The 21922-nt window shown below is 40.3% G+C and overlaps 1 protein-coding gene across 3 annotated transcripts in view; it reads left to right on the forward strand.

Annotated features, from left to right (window-relative positions):
• The window catches only part of TMCC3 (transmembrane and coiled-coil domain family 3), an 89140-nt gene that overhangs the window by 42358 nt on the left and 24860 nt on the right, over positions 1-21922 (forward strand). The window contains exon 1 of one of the 3 annotated variants that reach the window (XM_083858881.1): positions 4749-4911. The exons of the other annotated variants lie outside the window; for them this stretch is intronic. Within the exon in view, the coding sequence (XP_083715007.1) occupies positions 4834-4911 (78 nt within the window). The 5' untranslated portion in view covers positions 4749-4833. Of the gene's footprint in view, positions 1-4748; positions 4912-21922 lie in introns of those variants that run through there. 3 annotated transcript variants of the gene reach the window in all.

The raw sequence follows: 21922 nt of genomic DNA on the forward strand, positions 1-21922 counted from the left end.
CAGGCGAGTTCTTGGGTATACAGAACAGTTGGCATTTCAGTCTGCTACAAAGGTGGCTCTTATTCACAGCATTTGAAATGCAAAACACTGCCACCATCCTGTAGGTACTGTCTGCACTATCGCTGTCACTCTGCAGCAGCAGTGAGGAATTATGTAGCTGAATTTTCCTAGGTTGTATGAGAATGAGGAAAGGCCTTGAAATTGTCTGTCATCGCACAACAAGGGACACACAGTAGCATGCAGGGGAAAGGAAAAAGAAAGAGAACTTCTGTTACCCTGAACTGGAATTTTTCACTTGCTTCTCTATACTTCACTCTTTATAAATGCATCTCACTAATACATGAAAGTCTTTGTTTTGCAGTTTTTTACTGTGTAGAAAATGCTTACTTCCAGAGTGTCCAGAGCTATTCTGTTGTGAAAGCACATAAAACATTTCTTAATCAGGAGAGGGGGGAGAGGGGTTGATTTAAAATTTTTGTTTGATGTCTGAATGTTTATCAACATCTTCTCAATTCTTGTCACAGCTTGGCAATACAATCTGCAAGTCTTATTGTGATCCCATGGTAGTTTGTGCTGGGTACAAACAAGCAGAGTATCTCCTCTGCTGTGGGTGTGAAAGGCTCATGCTTTGGCAGAGGAACTGAGAGTCGAGACAGTGCACTCAGGGCTAACTGCAAGACCAGTGCCACTCAGCACTATCCTACTTGCTCTCAGACTTGGAAATGACTAACAGTCTCTTTTCACGTAGGCCCTTTCCCTGGAGGCTGGTTGATGAAAGCTTTTCCAAAAAGATTTGGAGGACAAGTTAAAAAGTGTCTCAAAAGAAGCCTCAGTATCCTGTTTAGAGTACAGATGTTACCATTGTGGGAAATGGGACCTTCGTCTTCTTCCTGATTGTACCTTTGCCAACATACCTTTGACATCAGATATTTCTTTTCTCCCCACGAACATCAGAACACAACATTTAATAATAGCACTTTTAATTCTGGAGGAGCTCAAGGTCCTCCATGTGAGAAAGATGTGCCGTGCTTCTCCTTTTACAGATAGGGTAGTAGAAGTCTAAAGAAGTAAATTGCCAGATCCAGATTCATGATGAAACTGGAAAGAGAATGGGGTAAAACCTTGAGCCAGCCTCCAAATGAAAGAGTTTCCATGTTTTCCACCTCTATAAAGGTTTGTTTGGTTTGTTTGTTGATTTTTTTTTATGTTGTTACTTCCCAATGTGTGTGCAGGACACCATCTAGGGGATTGCATTGTGTGGGAGTTGGGTTTAGTTAGGCAATCCCACAAGTGCACTGGCACTTCTATTCCCTCCATGGCCTATGTATAAGTCAGTATGGAGAATTTATGGCTTGTGGGTGGGAGTGGTGTGTCTGCTGTGCAAGTGTTACACATGCTCATGGGGCAAAAAATGGATGGCAAAGATGCAGCTCCTGAAGGGAAGAGTGAAATAGGAATCATCTCTAGAAAGCTCAGATTCCAGGTGATGAGCCTCCTTTGGACAGTGCCTCTGCTGCACCTTCAGAGATTGATTTTCCTAAAACATGGCAATATTGATGTCTGTCCCTCTGAAAACCAAATACAGTGGTGAATACTCTTGTACAGTGATCTTAAGTCTAACTAGACCTTCTGTTCCTAACAGGTATCACTCGTTGAAAGGTCACTTTAAAAGGTAGGCAAAATAATTTAAATACCAAGAGTTAAGCATTGTGGATCATGCCAGCATGCTGAAGTGAGAGAAAGGACTGGAAAAGAATGGGCACTGACAACTGGGCACTAAGTGAGGGATTTTGATGTATTTGAACTTTAAATTTGGCAGAATGGATGGCCAGAATGATTTAACATTTTATCATTAATTTAAGCCATATAAATTAATTTTTAAATACTTTCTGAGAAGAACAAAAGGTGAGAGAATGAATCTATGGACTACCATTTCTGTCTGTGTCACTGCGAGTCCAGCCTCATGCTCCTGCTGCTATCTGGAAGAATTTGCTTTAGTGGAGTTAAGGTTCAGTTGGGAGCAGGTGCACTGTGTAGGAAGAACATTTATTTTAAAACTGTGGGCTTTTTAAAATAAGTGAATGAAGTACCCAGTGAAGTTCTCAGTAGTACTGTGCTGAGCAGTATTCTGCTACATACAGGGTGTCATGTCTCTCTTTTGGAGTGAAGAAGGAGAGCTGTACAAACCAGCTGTGTGTGGAAGAGGAGGTGGTGTTTGTTCAGCCAAGCCAACTGAAAGGCATTCTGCAAATGTGCCATAAGAACATGCTCCTGCTCCAGCTCAGGAAGGACCCAGTGGCCCACCTGTGAGAAGGAAAGATAAAGGGAAAAGAGCAGCCTTTGGTCAGAGAATTGCATTGCACCACAGTTTTACATAAATTCTAAAGATACAGATGGTTTAAGTCCAACATATGAAAAGAACCATTTCTTGAGATGTGGGACATGCAGATACTGTCTGCAAATGACAATGGCTCCTAATTCAGCTCGTGTGGAAGGAATCTCCTGACCTGTGGGACAGATGCCTCTGCCCAAGTAGCTATTATTTCTCTTCCACTGTAACTTGCTGCTATGTGCAGCAGTTGTTCCTAAGTGACTGGCCTGCTCTCCTGTGGTCACAGCTCCTCCAGGAACTGCCCAGTAACAGGGCTTTTCCTGCTGGTGCAGGAGGCAGGAGGTGCTGTGTCTGGTATGCACCACTGAGAGCAGTGCCCAAGCAACAGATCCACCGGCTTGGTTGGAAGGTGTGACTAATGCAACACTGGGGTCTTATGAGACCAGTTATATTATGTTCTCTTCTTAGAGGCTACATTAGGACAGAGCGTTCTTTGTAAATATAGTAGTATGTATGTTGATACTACCTCAAAATACATATTGCATATTCCTGCCTCTTTTTATCTTGAAGAGAAGTTTCTCTAGCCATTTCGTGGCTGGTCTGCTGGTACTATTTACTATTTGATATGTAAATAAAACTTTTAATTTTTGAATAAAGTGTATTTTATGATAAGCCTTCTATTACTAAAACATCAAGCAGTTGCAGTATTTTATGTGTCCCTATTCCAACTTCTTACCCTTTCTATGCTTTGATCAACTACATCTGGCAAGTCTTTTAAAAAACCTTGAAAGTTTCAGAGGAAATAAGGGTGTTTCATCCAAACCACACATTCCTGTTTGGAAATGTGCAATTATTACCTCAGTGAAAACCCCAAACTCCACAGAATTTGCCTATTTAATTTTTTACTGACCTTTATCTCCAGAGTTCCCCACTCTCTGGCACATGAATTAATGTTCATGTCTCAGCTGAATGACCAAAAAAAGTTTCCATTTCTGGGTTGGTTTGTTTGTTTGTTTTTCCCAGCAGCCTTTTAACTTCCCCTAACTCATTCAGCTTGATAAGAAGTATAGGAAAGGTGGCAAGTCACCATCTGTGCACAGTATCTAGTGTTGGTTTGGTACATTGAATACTGCTTTAGGAAAATAGTTCTTCCTTTAGTAAACCCACTCATTGTTTACTTTGAGATAACTTTGTTAAGACTGGTGTTAGAGTTGAGGAAGAAACACCTGCCAAGAAGGTGAGGTGTAGTATTTATTTTTATTTTAGAATTCCAGGTCTTTCATTTATGAAGACCCGATTAATTGAAAACACCAATGAGGACCTCGTGTCAGATAATTAACCACTGACAATACTGTTATCTTGGAACATATGATTCCAATAAGAAAAACAAATGGTGACAGGGAAATATCTTCTAAAGCTGCAAGGTCCTTCTAGGATAGCTAGCTGTGTTGATATTTAAGTATGTTTATATACCCACATGCCTTGGGACTGTTGCTGTCTCCAACTAGAGAAGAAAAGCAGTGTGACTTGTGCATGAGAATGAAAACAACTGTACTTAAAAGGTGAAGTTCTGCTACTCTTGCAAGGGAGTTGGCCGGAAGGAACTCCAGATTTACTTGTGTAATAATTAAAGGTGGTAACTCAACTAGTCTGTTTATTTCAGAAAGGAAAATAAGTACATTTCCTCTACAACTTAGTGATTGTAAAACAGTATTTTACTTGCACTTTTCAGTGGGTTAAAATATGTTAAGTGTCACTCAAATGCATTCCTCAGCATAGAAAGTCTGAAGATGAATGTGAAAATCAGTCAGAAACTCCACTCAACTCTTAGGAATTTAAGTACATTTGGCACTTGCCTGCCCTGGAAAACAAGTTTTCCTTGAGCATTCAGAAGTATCATTTGAAGCTCCCGTGTGCAAGATATTGAAGGGTTTATCTCATACACGTAATGTGCAGAAAATGGGGCTGAACTGGTTGCTGTGTTGCACTGCCCACTTTGAAAAATGCAAGCCCTAATTACTTAGTTGGTTTGACAGAACGTTTACACCGTTTTATTGTGAAAACCCCTCGGTATCGAGGGAGATCATCGTGTCCCAGCTCCTGCCGTCCCCTCAGACACGACGGCCTTGAAAATTAAACAGACGGAGGGACTTCTGGCCCGGTCCCTGTGGCTAGGCTCTCCCCCACCTCCATCCCCTGTGGGGCGTCCCTCCGTGTCCGCAGTGGGGGCAGCCCGGCGCGGGCCCGGTGCGGCGGCAGTGGGATTGCCGGGCGCCGCTCCGCTGAGAGCGGCCGCGGGCGGGCGGGGCCGGCCGGGCGGGGCGTGCCCGCGCTCCCAGCCCCATCCCAGCCCGATCCCAGCCCGATCCCAGCCCGATCCCAGCCCGCTCCCAGCCCGCTCAGTGCCGCTCGGTGCCGCGGGGCAGGTGCTGGGGCGGCGCCGCCGGGCGCGGGCAGCGGGCAGGAGCGGCGGCAGCACAGGCACAGGCACAGGCACAGACATGCCGGGCAGCGACACGGCGCTCGCCGTGGACAGGACATACTCGGACCCCGAGCGGCACCGGCGCCGCAAGACCAGGGTAAGGCTGTGAGGGCAGGGCCGGCGCTGGGGATGCCCGGGGGGTTTGGGGGCCGAGCTCTGACAGGCAGCCCCCAACCTGCCGCACGTCCCCCGTGGGGTCGGTCTACACGTTTGCCGGGCTGGCGATTAAAGGGAAGGGTTTTTCCTACGTGATTCTTCCACGTTCATACTCTGAAAACACTTCTTGATACAGGAAAATTAAATGGAACTGTGTGTTGACATGATAGAAACCAACGTTCGAGGTATCCCCTCAATCGAAACTAGAGAGATCTGTAATAGAGAACTTACTCACCAGAGTCAACAGTGCCGGTGATTTAATGCCTGACTTTGTCTCGATCACAGCGGTGAATACCAGCGCTTGGTTCTGTTTCTCAAGGTTTGTTTCATAAACTCTGGGGCAGGTGATTGTATCTGGCAGCAGAGTATTATTATGGTTCCTTTTATGAAGTTAGAAGAGGGCTGTGGCAGGAATGGAACTTGACAGAAGAAGTGCACCTGTGTGTTCTAGACATATACTATATATCCATGATGTATGGCTTTATGGAATAGTTTTTCTTCTAGTCTCCTGGCAAGTTCATCTTCCTTTATTTTTATGTTTTGTTCATATGATATATATAAACGTAAACATGTACGGGCAAAGCTTATGATCCTTTCATGTGTTTAGTGGGGCTTTTATGGTAAGTGTTCTGTTGATGAAGGCACTTGGCTTTTTAGTTTAAAATTCTTACCTAAATACTCATCTCAAAGACATGTTAAAAAGTGGCCCTTTCTTCCCATGCGCTGCAGGAAAGGGAAAACAAGGTTGCTCTGGCTGACTTGGGATATTAGCAGAAATTCTGTTTTCTTTTCTGTGCTGAGATCTTGGGTCTGACAACAAATGAACTTTATGGTTTGGAGTGTAAGGATCAACTGTTTGTGAGGGAAGATTTTTTTTTTCTAGGGGGTGACTGATGTAAAGGTTTTGGGGGGTTATTTACCTGTACTGTGCATTAGCAGTATTCTCTATCCCTCCAGCCCATTAACTGACAGTGATGAAAAGGAGATGGTGTGATTTGGATTGCTTCAGAATAATAAAATGTTTTAAAAATAAGTAACCCTATACACTGTAGGATTACTACTGGAATCTCCAATGCTCTTCACACTATAACGTGGACCCACATGCCAGTCATACTGGAGTTTGTTCTACTTCTTTGTTCTTCTCTGTTGAAAGTTGAACTGATTAGTTTCTCCTTCATTGATCTTGCTGTAAGAATAGTGTACTTACCTATCTAAGTGTGGCCATGGAGAAAAGTTGCATGTCTTCATAATTTTTGGCATATTTAAACATTAAATTCTACTCTGTATTCTAGTTTATTTGCTTAAAAGTATAAAGCATCATGGATAATGCTGTGTTGCTCATTGTACTTGTGTATTGATATATATATATATTTAAATCTCATGTTTAAGGCAATTTTATAAAAGCACTTGTCTTCTGTCTGATTTTGGATTTCTTTTAATCAGAATTAGTGTCATCTTCCCTTTCTGGGACCATGAGGACTGGAAATACAGCACTGTACAAGTTTAAAGTTGTATGTAATTGTGATGCTCCAGGGTTTGGGCTTTACAAATTGTGTCAGATATCACAGAACTTGTAATATAATTGCTAGGTATAGTAGCAGCATGTTGTATGTTCCAGATGATGGTAAGACCTTGTATTAAATCTATTTGTACTTAGTCCAGACAAATTGGAATTTTTCCTGGGTAAATTGTCTGGATAACTTCAACATTTCTCTTACTGCCTTAGCCATGGGGGTAGAAATGGTCGTGCACTGGAGCAGCAAGAACTGGCAGTATTATGTAGAAAAAAGCAACAAATTAGAATGCTGGTTTTTAATTTAGAGACTAAATAAAAATCATCAGAGCAGCTGAAGTTAAAATTGCCATTCCCAAACATGGATGGAGAAGAGCAATGCAGCACATGAACACAATACAGAGCTGGTGGGGAGGTTCCTAAGAGCCTGAGCAGACTAGGGAGACTTGCTATGTGAAGAATGCCTTGGAGCTGGATTTGGTAGCAGGATAAGACATGTTGTAAGTAAGGTGAGATGCATTTAATGAAGACTGGGGAAAAGACACGTGTCAAAGTAGAAGCTGGTGCTCCTAGTCTGTGTAATGTAGGCTACTGAGTCCAGTTTTTACGCAGGTAGGTTTTGAAGGAATTCTCCAGCCTATAGGTTACTGCATGTGTCTTTCAAGCCCAGCTAAGGATTTTCCTTATGAGAAAGTGACACCTTTGCTCTGGACAATAGCAGTTCCAAAATTGCTGCTGTATATACTGTAGGAAGACATCATTAAACTCAGTTTGCAGAAGTGCTGGAACAATTTACTGTGAATATAGCCTTTGGAGTTTGTAAATAGTAGAGTTTGAGAGGGTTAAGCATTTTTTGCTGCAGCCAAAAAGCTTCTTCAGTGTATAGCAACAGGTCTGTTCAATACCTTCTCCTTTGATGCCATTTGAAGTATAAGATACTGTGGGTTCTGCTAATAATTCTCCATATGTCACATTTTGTGTGGCATTCCCAGTGGCTGAAAGAGAGGAAATACTTTACTCAAGGATAGTTGGATCATTCTTAACTTAGGAAAGTCACTGCTGCTGCTGAAGGCCAAGTATTTTGAGGGAGTGGCCATTCTCTTCCTTGGATGAATGACAAGAGACTCTAGCTATGCTGTGCATGGCAGTACTGAGTGGGGCATAAAAACATTATGTGAAGTATAATGAAATTAGTGCCTTACAGTTCTGCTTTTATGTGGTGAGTATAGGTTTATAGCCATTTGGTTGCCTTATTTTGGAAAATTCATCCATCTCCAGCTTTAAGAAGGGTGCCTTTCCAGGAGACTTTGCCTGCCTCTCCTTGCCAATAGTACCTGGTCACTATAATCTGGATTACTGCAAATCGCTTTGGTGGTGCAGGTCAAATCCATGGACAATACAACCATGCAAAATCTTTCAGATCTTCTCTGCTAATGCCAGTTGCTGCAACTTCACTGTGCTTAGCATCCACTACTAGCTGATTCCTGCAACACTTGAAACACAAATCTTTGAAAACCATTCAAAATCAGGACCTAAGATATGAAGTAGGACAATTTGGGGACAGGAGTTGCATTTTTAGCTGTCATGAACTAAGTATTGCTCTTGCTTGAATTTAACTAGCAGGATAGTTTAAAAAGTGTGATAGTGCTTTCTTAAAGGACTTGATTTTGCAGTAAGCATTGTGGCAGACTAAGGTGTTCAGGTTTTGGCTACACTGTATTTCTTGGTCAGTAAGTCCATGCAGAGGTCTATGCAATTGCAATAGTTAACATTCCTAATGCTCAAACTAGCCTGGCTGTGCTAACCTGTGCCTCACTGTGCTGACTTTTGCTTCAAGAGCACTGTGTCAGGACTGCCTTTCAAGGCTCTATAAGGGTCTATTAAAGCTATCTTTTTTTTTTCTTCTCTCTCTTTTTTTTTTTTTTTTTTTTTCATCTGCTGATCAGGACATTGCTCTTCACTCTTGATGTCTGACCCTTTACTGAACCAGAAACCTCCACAGTTCATCAGGACTATAAATTTATATGTATGGCTCAGGAGGAGAAAAATCCTTTTCCAGTACAACTAAAATACATAAATTCCTTTACTCATCCCATCAGAAGTCTGTGTAGAAATCTCCTGGCTTTTAGCAAGCACCAGATGCATTTGAGAGAGACACAGGAAGTCCCAATTGATTTCTTGCACATTCGAGCCTATTGAGAACTTTCTTTTTGTTAGTGGAAAACAGAATTTTAAGAATCCTTTCTTTATTTGAAACAAACACAAAAACCTTACCTGGAACAGTGTGGTTTGTTTATTAATGAATAGAGAAGCTAATTTCAAGGTTCTTGTTCTTTCAGCCTTAGTGAGACTAGCAGCAGAATCAGTGGTTTTTTGGATGATCTAATTCCTACATGATCACCCATATAAAAGGCTTACACTAAAAAAAAAAAACAACAGAAATTCACTTGCTTTCTACTGATGAAAAAACATTCCGTGGAACATCTTTTCTCATTTTCCGTGTCTCTCTTATGATCTCTCCCATTCATTTTGTCTATAGGCAAGGCAGACTTTAATAATCACTCCTCACATGTGTGTCTTCCTAAGCCTATAATCACTTTCATCATCTGTCCTTGAATTCCCTTTATTTCTTAAAATCTTCAGTAGGTTTAGAGGAAATGACATAAAGGAACCTAAAAGGATTAAAAACAAACTAATAAAAACCCCAAACAGAATACCCCACCAAAGCAAACAAATCGAACAACAAAACCCCACCAAGTCTAACAAAAACAAAAAAACACTCCACCCACAGTTTTAGGAGACAGGGAGATTTAATCTCCTGGTGTTCTTTTAAATGCAAAGATCACTGTGGAAGACATGCCTGTTCTGGGCTCTTGTAACCTGTAACCTAACCTCCCAATGTGCTCTAAGACCTTACGCACACTTTTCCCCACAGTTCCCTTGGGTTTGGACATAAGACAAAAATAATTTAATGAGACAATTTTGCTAGGACCTCCAAGCTTTGGTTTTAAATCCACAGCGTAATTAGAAATGTGTGAAACCTGTCAAAGGGTAGCCTGCATGATCCAAGGGTATCGGAAATATTAGAGAGAGAAGGCATAATTATAATATGAACCCCAAAAGACTGACTAGTTTATTACAACTGAAGAAAAATTTGGTTTGTTCATTTGAAACAGTAAGCTATTGATTATTTTTCCATTTAAAACTGTTTTTTAAACTTCTTACTTTTTTATTCCATAGTGCCAGAAAGGAATATTAGAAAGTTTCAAAAGTTGGTATCTTTTTTGAGTTTTGAGATTAACTACTCCTAAAAGCTAAAGAGCAATGTTAGGTCAAATGAAACAAAAGGGGGAGTCCTTTCTGTATAACATAGTTTAGCATTGCTCTGCTCCCCTGGTCCTGCAAGGTGAACCTCTTTGGTAGAGGCCATAGGCTATAGAAAGGCTGTATTTGTAGGCTGTAAGTGCTGTGTTCTCACCAATTCATCTTTTCCCTAATCCAAGTTGACAGTTTTAAACAATAAATAGAATGGGAAATGCATCTTCTTTTTAAGGTTTAAACTGATTCTAAGTTTGGAATTTTTGCACTTAGACCTTTCATAATTTTTGGTTTCCACCAGGAAGATTCACGTCTCTGAAGACTGTAGAGGCTTCCTTCTTTTGCTGTGCCATTGATCCATCCTCATTGCAGTGAATGGTATTACTTTTAGGTCTGGGGAATTCTTATCACCTTTAAAATGTTGGGTATAAGTATTAAAAAAAAAGTCACTGGGGGAAAATTGCCAGCCTTCTGATTTGCTTTCCTTTTGAAGGACAAGTAATGGTTCTTCTGTCGGGTTGCCAGCAGTGATGCTGGGGGATGGCCAGAGCTCTAGATCCCTGCCTTGTTTATTGTCATCATCTCCACAGCTAAGGCTTTCATTAGGCACCACCTGGTGCAAGGGGTCTGCTCAGAGGCTGAGCCTTCAAGGTTTTGGTGGATTTGACATCTAATCTTGTTCAAGCTAAAAAGATCCCCACTGCACATTGTCCCATTTTGATTCCTTTGGGAACATTAACAACTATGCAGCTTTCCATCTTCACACCCACAGAAAGTATGATTTTGGGAATGACTTGTGTGGGAGATAAATTTCTATGTAGTGCTCGGGAATGGTGGAACATAATTCTCCCTTTTCACTTATGCATCCAGGTGGAGAAACTTTACAAAAGAGCGCTGCAGTATTTACTACTGAAAGTTTTCTGTTCTTCCCTTAGTCTGAAAGAGGGAGGATTAATATGCAAAGCCAAAAATTACCCTGCTGATCTAAAGCATTCACATATGGGGCCAAGTATGTACTGGGGTGTCTTGAACCTTACCAGACACTCAGCAAGGGAGAACTCCTCTAAAGCATTTTTTAATATCAACACACATAATCTAAGCTTTAGTTTAGGGATGGGAGCGGGGGGGAGTGGAGGGATTCTCTACCAAATGAGGAATAAAGAATACCTAAAAATTGTGAATTGTGATGCTGTTACTGTAGAAAGCTGAAAAGAGGCTTTTTGTTTGAAAAAGAAATTACAGAAAAGCTTAATATTGAGAGCTTACTCACTTCATTACTGTTTTGTATAGGGGTTGCAACTGCATAAAATTCCAGATGGCAGAAGTTTTGGAAACCACTCTACTAATATTTTCTTACTTACCTCTGTATTGGACAGTGCATCTCAATGGACCTTTGGTATAAAGTATTTCAAAGTATTATCAATACTTGATAATTCTCAGTTAACTTTTACTATAGTAGGCATCTTCTCCTTGGCTTTTCCTATTTGGGTATAGTTTAGGTAACATTTGTCTTCCTTTGTAAATATTTGGGTTTAGTAGCTCTGGATGAAGAAGTTATGCTGGGGATGTGAGGAGTTGACACTATGCTACTGAATTAAAATGGAAATCTGATTCAGATAGTGCTGAATTAATTGGAAACTTTTGGTTAACATCGGGGGCCTATGGAACCAATCTGAGGTGAATTAAAAGACTTACAGAAATTCTTCTATATGCTAAGTGTTCTTTAAAGGATAGGAGGTGCTGCCTGCAGTTGGTATTACAGTCTCTTTTAGCTTCAACCAGGATGGTGTAGGTGGGTTTTTAACTTTGTTTTTGCTTTGTAAATAAATGTTCTTGTAGTGGGTTTGGCTAAAAATGTGTAGAAACCTGTTTAGCTTCCTGGCAAGGATTGTGATAAAAAGAGCAGCCATTGTATGTGCATCTAAGGACTGCAGCAATTAAACACTCTAATTATCTATGCCATATGTTTTTTATTTTTGTTTGTGGTTAAAGTTAATAGAAATATGGCTTTCAAAAAGGCTACAACATGATTGGCTTCTCAAGCACTAAATAAGATTTTTTAAAATTGACTTGCTCCTCCTGTTTAAAGTAAGCCTTTGCAGTTGAAGATGAAGCATTATGATGAAAGTTGGTGTTTTAAGTATAGGGAAAATAGCAATGCTCTGGAGTTAGTTTATGTATACAAGAGGTGTTGATTTATAAGGTTAGAAAAAGGATTAAGTAGAGCTAGTGGAAGTATAGGACTTCCATTCCTAAATAAACAAACCAAACCTGATATTGCCTACTGCCACCTAAAAAGCAAGTAACGCAGCTTACAGGAAATGTAAGGACTCAGGGGTTTGGGGTCCTGGGATTATTAAATATAAGGGAATTTCTAAGTGGGCTTTAAGTGCTAGACTACAAGAATTACTGTTGCAAGAAAAGAAGCCTTTTTAGGGTAGGCTGATGTAGCAGATTTCTCTGGTTTTACAGCCTTCACTCCCTTTATTCCAAGTTATTCCAGTACATGTAATACAGAAATTAGAATTCAGCTAGTGCTCATTGTTCAAATGCAAAATGATATAAATATGCAGAAAATGTGCTGCTTTATATCAGCATGTCTGTACAGGTGAGTGATGTGCAAAGATCAAACTGACAGACCGATTACAACTGACTCTTTAAATTTTTCTAATTCAGGGCATTACAGCTTAGTGGCATACTGTACTTTAAGTGTGCTGAGGACATACTAAGAGTCACTGTTTCACCCTCATTCCTAATTCATATGAAACTAATTCATATGAAATGGGAGCTGGCTATGGGACTCCAGTGGCCATTGACTGTGTTTTGGATTATTGTAGACAAGAAGCTTTGGTTGAAGGTTGAAAGGACAGGTGGAAGCTTTGGAACCTAGTAAACCCAGGATCAAACCCAGTACTAGTCTGAAAGAGATATTTAGTGTTAGAAAAATTAAATTAACAGATCTTGTTAGTAAGAGTTACCTAGGTCAGGTATGGGGAACCTCTCTTACCCAAGAAAAACCAAAGAAGGCTTTACTGTTCACTCATTCATGGCTGCTTCTCCAGTCTGCAGCACTGCAGGGTGCTGCCTTCACCCTGACAGCTTTTCTCAAGCTGCTCAGAGCTGTCTTGTACCAAGTCCATTCGGGGCACCCAGCCTGGGGCTCCTTCCCCATTCCTGTGGTTGTACTGTGCCTACAGATGCTGCACCCGGCCCAGGGCTGTGCTCCCTCTCTCCCTGTGCTGGGGCTGAGGGGCAGGGGACGTGTGGGTGTGACTGGGCAGCTCTCAGCAGCTTTGGACACGTCCAGGGCAATAGCAAGGAGTGGAGAAGATAGCAGGGAAGCATGATGAAGAGAGGAGTAGAGGTGGAATTTCATGTGCTTAGCCTAAAATGGATTCACTGCCCAGAACAGAGCCCCCTTCCATGGCCAGGTGTAATTTTCTTTTTCCCCTCCTTTAGCCCACACAGATGACTTGAAAACAAAATGTTTCAGCATTTGATATTACTCCAGAGACTGATACATGTGCATAATATGGGATTATGTGGATCTTACTATGTTAGGAATATTTGTTTTACTAGAGGTTTTGGCAAGAGTAACTTAATCCTGTGTCATGGCTGTCCCTGGTAAGTTTTGTCAGAACAGCAAAGTGTCTCTTCACTTTATCAGGTTTCTAATTTATTTCTTCTCCCATTCCTGCCATGCCCAGTGAAAGAGGTTATCTTTTTTCATTCCCCTCTCCTGCCATACCTTAAGGAAGAAATCTGGCTATATCTCGTCACCTGTATCCAGTCCTTTTTTGGAGCAGATTACAAAGTTTCACCTTGATGAGAAGAAGAAGAATTACAACCTTCTCCTAAAATAAGAGTTAAAGGGATAGTCTTAGTCATCTCTTTTAAAACCAGATAGTAAATGTCAGCAGGCTGATTCAAGCTGCCAGGCTTCTGGTCTGCTAAAATGAGTCCACAGAAGGCTTAGAGCGAGTTTGCCACACTGTTATGTTGTTGTCCTGATCAGCTTTTTGTGCAGGTCTCTGCAGTGGAACCCTTTCTTCACATGTGAATTGATGCAGTGGGTGACTGAGGCCTTTCTGATAAACAGCATCACCACAAGCAGGTGTTGCTGGTTCTGGTGAGGGCCCAGGATCTGTACAAGAGTTGTGCTCCTTCTGTCATGTGCAAGTGCTTTGGATTTAGCAGGCTTTTGTACCAGAGGCATGGGAAGGTTGGGGATGAGAGAGAGAGCAAAAGCATTTATAAACAAGACCTGAGGAAGATTTAAGAAAAGGGTGATAGTGAAGACAATGAAAAGTTTGATGATCAGTTCAGAGTCCTCTGGTTGTCAATAGTTATACGATGAAATTCTGGGACTGTTGTTGTTGGCTCTTGAATGTTTTGTTCCCATAAACTGTATGGATATGGTGATGAGTAATTTGTCAACAAGCATTAATGCCTGTAAGAGCTAGATGCTTATTGCTACTTGTAAAAGGAAGTATGCCATTGTCAGGTTGTTCTTTATATCTTTCCTGTGTTAACTCATATGGTATCCTCTCTCTAATGCAAAGAGAGATCCTACTGAGCAAATCTTCTGTTGCTTATACTTTAAAAAATGGTTTCAATGCATTTCTACCTGAGGGACATCATTGTGTCTTGCAGCATAAATTTAATGTAGAAAAATGTGCACCCATAGTTTTTATGAGCTTTTTTTTTTTCCTCCAAGGAACTCTGTTTCTCTTTTTTCATGAAGTAACTGGAAGGGCCTGAACAGCACCTGAGTTCAGGTGACCTAATAAAGCTCAATCTGAAAATGATAGAGGGAAGTCTGTGGTGATCTTCATAAAACTTCGTGTCAAGCTTTGTTTTGTGTTTGTTGATGCCAGAAGCTATGATATTTTTGAGGGGTTGGGAAGCTGGACTTAGAGTGATGGAGCTTACAAATTGTTCTTTCAAAAGACGTTTTGACTTATATAGCCACTTTTCATGCATACTTTAGGTGGGTTTTAGTGACTATGTATATTACACTGTAGCCTGTGTGCAAACTGTTGTTTAATTTTGAAGAACTTCTCTTTCAATAAAGATACATCCACTTGTGGTGTTTTGGAACAAATAGCCCAGGCCTTGTTTGAGTTACTCCTTTTTTGGACTTGAGAGAGAGTCAGCTAGAATAATCTTTGTGTGTACTGTGCCATTATGTAGTGTGGCACTTAATGTCAGAGAAGGCTGAAGTTCAGTGTTTTCCTTGAAGAGAATCTGTGTTTTGAAATGAAGTCTAGAGCAGTGGTGACAACTGTAGCCTAAGGCTCTGGTGACATGGGCTCAGGCTACTGTGACAGCTCTCAGCCCTTGTGTAATGGTGGAAATAATTTAACCTCTCTGAAGAGAGTGTGGTTTCTCCCAGCACAGGGGAGAGGATAAACACCGTGAAAGATACATATTTTGGAATCATTAGCCACCCAGTTGGATACTTCAAGGAAAAACTACCTCTTACTATTTTTGGGCTTCTAAAAATATACAGTGGATGCATGTTCCTGCTTTCCACATCAGGCAGCTTTTAAGACTATCTGCCATAGGTGCTTCTTCCACCCAAACTTGTAAGTCTTGTGTAACTATTTGAAATTGGGCATTTCCTCTTAAGGCAGTTGTGTACCCTTTGTAGTTGACAGTGGGAAAGCACTTGCAGTGATCTCTAATCTCTGTTGATTTTGAAGAAGCTCATACTACATCACTTCAAGCTGCAAACCCGAAGCTGGGTGAGACTAAATCTAGTCTAAATAGCTGTGACAGTGAATATTGCAAACGCTGTGTAAAAGATGCAAGTTTAACTATTTTTCATGCATTATAGAAATAGATGTATGTACTAAACATCCAGACATCTGTGCCAAATTACTCTTGAGTGGGATTTAAAGTTCTTTTTATTAGGCAGAAAAGCAAAAAAATTTTCTGGCTCTCTCTCTTACATAGTGCATTTTTAATATTACTGATTCGTCATTTCGCTTATGCAAAATTGTTTTAGGAAAACTTAAAAAAACCCCAACACTGTCTTTTTGCCAGCTTTGCCATTATGCAAAAGATCACTGGTCTCTGATTGTTCAGAAATTTGGCAGTACAGGATGTTACCTTTCCTTTCCCATTGCTTTTTTATATATAAAGGAAGAAAGATGAAAAAATACCAGTACGTGACTTGGAAGGAAGGAGAGGACTCTTAAATTTACCTTATTGCTGTGTCTGATTTTAGGAAAAGAAAAGCCTAGGATTATTCTGTAGACTCCCTGATCAGGTGGCTTTAAAATGTCTCTGTTGTGGTTTAACCCCAGGCCCAGCCACCAAGCCCCAGGCAGCCACTTGTTCACTCCCTCTCCAGAGGGACTGGGGAGGGAACTGGAAGGGTAAAAGCTGGAAAACTCATGGGTTGAGATGAGCACAGTTCAACAGGAAAAGCAAAAGCTGCACACAGGCAAAGCAAAACATGGAATTAATTCACTGCTTTCAATTGACAGACAGGTGTTCAACCATCTTTAGGAGAGCAGAGCCCTACCAGTTACTTGGGAAAACAAATGCCATCACTCTGAATGTCTCCCCTCTTCCTCCTTCTTCCCCCCCCTTTATATAGTGAGTATGATGCCATGTGGAATGGAATATCCCTGTGGTCAGTTGGGGACAGCTGTCCTTCTGTGTCTCCTCCCAGCTTCTCGTGCAACTCCAGCCTCCTTGCCAGTACAAAAAGCAGAAAAGGCCTTGGCTCTGTGTAAGCTCTGCTCAGCAATAACAAAAACATCTCTGTATTATCGACCCTGTGTTCAGCACAAATCCAAAACAGAGCCCCATATCAGCCAACTGTGAAGAAAATTAACTCTACCCCAGCCAAAACCAGTGCAGAATTTAACATAGAATTAAATTCACTTTATTTTTATCCCTTGCAAATTGCAATAAGTGTCTTAATTTCAGTTTTTGAAAGGAAATTTTTCTCTCTGATTTCAGCTAGTAAAATTTGCTAATTTTAAGGATGTGAACTCCTCATGGTTTAGTGAGACAAAATTTTAATGGTTGTGTCTGAATTCTTATTTAAAATTTATCAGTGTGTGTTTCTCTGTAGGGCCAAATACGTTGCTTAGGATGTGGCTGTTTTGGTGACTAGCAGTCTGATGGACTGATAAACACATACTTTAGTGAAGGTAGGGGTTAGTGAATTGGAAATGGAAAGAAATTCTCCTTCCAGTATGATTTTGATCAGTCTTATGTTATAATATACTGAACCATTGTATCAGTCTAATGTAAGGTTGCAGAGCAGCTTGGAGACTTACTTGAACTGAGCTTCTGAAATTCCAATGTAAGGAGCAGTGAACTTTCCATATATTTTACTAGCCAACACATGAAGCAATGTCTTTAATTACTGTAGTAATTACTCTTTGCTAAATTTGGGGAAGCTTTGATTTTAGAGTGTAATGCCTTGTACCATTCAGTGCTGTTATTAACATACTATCAGGATACAGTTCTGAGGCTTCTGTGATAAACTTCTCTAAACATCCTTCTCTAAATGTTTTTTCTTCTTGGAGCAGGCAGGTCTGTTGTCGTTATCTTTGCAACAGCAATAAGATTTAGGAGACTGTCATGTTAACAAAGGTAGAAAGTGTTGTCCACTCAACAGCTCATTTCCAAATGCAAAAACCCCTTGGCATTTTCACAACAGATGTGTTTGGTGGGATTTTTTTTTTTTTTTTTTTTTTTTTTTTTTTTTTTTTTTTTGAATGGTGAATGCTCAGAAGTATTCCTGAGGCTAACACTATGCTCACCTTTCTTCTGTCAGCACTAAGAGCACCATAGGCAATTCAATTTATGAGCCTTCTAGCTAAAATCATGGTGTTACCTGCAAGAGTAGAATCATTTAGCCACTGAAATACTAATATTTTGAATAAAAATAATTAATGCATGTTACTATCGTAATTCACACTGGCCATTAAATCCCAAAAGAGGATATGTCATCAGCCAATATCAATGTGGTAGCTCACAGATGAACAATTATTAACAAGGGCTATGAAAACTAGACTTCCTCATCTTCATAGACCTCACATCTGTTCTGCCAATTTTGCCCTTTCATAATGATGTTAATAAACTACAATATCTGTACAAATTTCCCCAGAGGTGGAAAACTGCAGGGACTGGTATAAAATGTAGGTCCCAGAGAAAAAGAAAAATAATAGTATTCTACATATTTCACGTGGTGTAATTTAGCAATGTTTTTTCCCCACAAACAAAATGTTGGAGGAAAAGATTAGTCAGATTTTCTAAGCTAAATACAGTATTCATCCTTCCGTACCGTTTGTGCTCATTTTTGTAAAAGGAAAAGAAAGGTTGCATACAAATAAAATATAAAAAGGGTATAAAAATTTATATGCTTGTAATGTATGTCACCTATGTGCCAATAACAAGGAGGAGCAGTTGGGTGTAGAAGAGAAAGATCTAACTGCAGATAAAGAGAGTAAATCAAAATAAAATTTTTATTCATGGTAGTTTTCAAATTACTTTCTAAACTTGAAGAACAGCAAAAATACATTACTCCTTTGGAAAGGAAGCCTATTAAGTTTATAAATGTAATTCGATGTTAGGAGCAAGGAATTTCCTTTAAGTCCTTTGTTTCTCTCCTAGAAATTACTTTACCTGTTTCCTGAGGCTTTTTTATCATTCAGATTTAAGTGAATTATATTCTGCCTAGTAAATATGACAGGGGAGTAGAAGCTTCAAAGGTAATAAGCCCAGACATGTTGCGAAAATGATTTTCATGTGTCCTCAGCAGGCACCTATCCATTCTCTTAGGGAGTGGAAGTCAGAGATAATTTTCCTCTTATCCACTGTCTGGCATGCCAGTCCATCAGCAGGCAGGCAGTTTAAGGTTATCCAGAGAATATGCTGTCTTGCCCATTTGTTGGGCCAGAAAGGTTTTGCAAGGGACACTATTGAAGTTGAAGCCATTATAAAGGACAATGAAGGACACTGGAGCAAGCAGAAAATATTCTATAGCATTTTAGGGGCATAAAAGAATCTGAGGGGTGGGGTGAGGAGATCTGGGAAGGTTCTACTGGTGTTGTTGCTTTAGGAAATAAATTTAAGGTCCATATGTTACCACGTTCCATTGTTTTTGCTGAACTAATGTTTCTGTGGGATTGTGAGGGATTATACAGCAGATCGTCTCTGCCTCTTCTTCTCTAGCAATGTGTCTGAGGGAATAGAGCAGTTGTTCTCTTCTGCTGTTCAGGCTGAGCTAAGGCTCAGAACTGTAAGTGGTGCCTATTCAGCCGCTGATCAGGTGGAACCTGTGCCCTCTGATCACAGAATCATAGACTGGCTTGGTTTGGAAGGGACCTTGAAGATCACCTACTTCCAACCCTCCTGACAAAAAGAGATGTTGGTAGTTTTTTCCATTATGTAGGTATCACAGTCCTTTAATTTATTCCATTAATTTCTGTAAACTTAAAAAAAAAATAGTTTGGCAAAAAGAAAGGGAAGTATATTTTATAGTGCAGTTGCAATAATGTCCCTGTCCTATAGCATGGTGCAGTGGTAACTTAAAGCAGATGTTGTTTTTGCTTGACAGGAAAGTGGCAGCCTGGGTAGCCTCAAAAGTAGATTGTGCCTGATAATAACTTAGCACTTAAGCTTTCGGTACTGGCCAGTTTCTTTGGGTAAACAAACAAACTTGTTTTGGTTTTATATATGATCTCTTTCATACTTTTTTGTGTTTCTGAGAAGCAAAGGCACATACACAAGGGCGTAGAGAGGCGAGTTTCTTCCATGCTTGTGAGGATTGCTGAGTGGCAGAGCTTGTTACGTGGCCTTTGGAGGTGCTTGTTCTGCTTTTGCATTGGCTCATATTCCTGCAGCTGCATTGCATTACTGCAGTAACTTACTGTTCAACTCCTAGAGCTGCTGTTCCTTTCCTTGTAAAGTTGTGTAACCTAAAGAATGTCTTTACCCTTGATAAGGCATCTTTTGAGAGACTAAGAATGACCTACTAGAAAGACTGTGCTTGGGTAGGGAGATTATTTTCTACAAATTTCCCAATGTCAATGGATACTGATACAATTGTTGAAATACTAGTGAGAAGTTACACAGCTCTGTTAGAATGTTACAACCTAATTTCAAAACCCCTTGTCTCTGAGGTGAGAAAAATCTAAATTGAGTCAAGAAACTTTTGGGATCATACAGAAGTTCTGGGTGAAAGGAAGATATTTACCTATTACAAGGTATGTTAATAGAAAAGTGGGAGGGAAGCAGTTACAGAAGAGGAACTGAGAACTGAGGAGTTCACAAAAAAGTAGAGAGATAGAGGAAGGGGGAAAGGGTAAGTGGAAAGCCTGAGCTCATGTGAGACAAAAACTCACATGAGCTTCTGCTCACATGAATAAAATTCAAAACCTTTTGTTTAGCCAATAAGCTGCAATTTGAAGCAAAGTCCCTGTATGTGGCGTCCTTCCATCATTCCAGAAGGAGCAGAACGAGTCCTGCAGTGTCCTCCCTGATCTTAACACTTAGAAAAATTCCAGGCCTTCCTGCCTCACCCAGAATAGTGACTAGTTCAGCTTTCATCCATCGACATGGCCACCATCATCACTCGTGGATGCCAGCCATATCATGCATGAGATACAGTGAAGACATAAGAGCCTAGGTTATGACTTTTAGGTAGCAGAATCACTATGTGCAAGGTGTTAGATTCCTGTGGTATCAGACTGGGGATGAAATTTCACCTGAAGTGGCTGCAGGAGCTATGTGGCATCTAAATGTAAGCACAGATGAAGTATCTGTGGTTGTCAAAGACACACTTTATTTATTTATTGGCCCATCATGAGTCCTTGGATGTTTCAGCATGGAAGAAGTTGTAGAACTTGCTCCTCTGTGGACAGGTGATCACAAAGTGTTCATCTTAAAAATTTATGCTGGATTGGACTCTCTCCCCACTCCCAAAGCGTGCTGAGGAGGAAACACTGACCAAAAAGGAAATAAGTAATTTGTGTTTTAATACTTAGAACTCCTAACTGGTGTGAAGTAACAATGTGATGATTAGATTTTGTTATTTTCATCTCTAGCTCGTATTGCCTGCCAGTGTGTCTACATGCTTTGGGAGTGAGGAGAGAGTCAAATTCCTGTGGAACAGATCATTGAATACACCTTGCATGACTATCTCAATGCAGGCTTTGATATAAGTTTGTCACTGGAGTTTCTCTTGGAATTAGTAGAGTTTTTCTGGGATTCGCCTTTTTGCAGATCAGAAGTACAGCTCAAATCATTGTGGCAGGTTGTGCCAGATTGTGCCAGAGACAGGTATCTAGAACTACCAGTTATAACTTTTAAATTCCACTGGGAACAATGTTAACTCTTCAAAAGGAGATCATAGACTCAAAATACCCCAACTCTGAAAATATTTTGACCTTGCTAGACTTGTTCACTGTAATGCTGGCAGGCTGCCAAGTCTGTGGGAGTGATTTTATGTACATTCATATGTAGTAGTCTCTTAGAAGGCCCATCTATTAGTTAATCTACTGAATCCCTTACACTGTTTGAGTCACACTGTGAGATTTTGTCTGACAGCAAGTTAACTGCTTGTAGTTGGGTCTCAGCATTCAAGGCAGTAACAGAATTTCCCTAGCTGCTGCTACGTGCAAGGAAACTATAAACCATCTGAAACAATGCTCTTTCCAATAAGTACTTCCAGGATAAATCCTTTCCCTACAGAGAACAGTAAAACTTTATGAAACTTACAATCAATTCTGATATGAGTTTCACATAAGATAGTCAAATATCACAATATTGTGATATTTTATACATAGTAAGAACTTCTGTTACCTGTTACCTTATGTGATCCAGAAGCCATCCAGAGAACTTGAAAAAGCAGTGTTAAAACGGTATAAAATTTTTATTATACCACATCATAACTGTTTTCGGTTATTTACATGCTACTAACCCCTACCCCAGTTCTGCACTCTAAACAAGGATGCATTCACAGTGTTGTGTGTGAATCTTTTAAGACCTGTATTGGGAAGTTAGTGCCAGAAACTAAACATCACTTTTATCACATGAAAGGGGCCTAAATCAGCTCTTCAATGAAAAGCTAAATAAATGACAAATCATTGGT

Source organism: Zosterops lateralis (assembly GCF_965231275.1).
Source record: "Zosterops lateralis genome assembly, chromosome: 4".
NCBI classification, from domain to species: Eukaryota; Metazoa; Chordata; class Aves; order Passeriformes; family Zosteropidae; genus Zosterops; species Zosterops lateralis.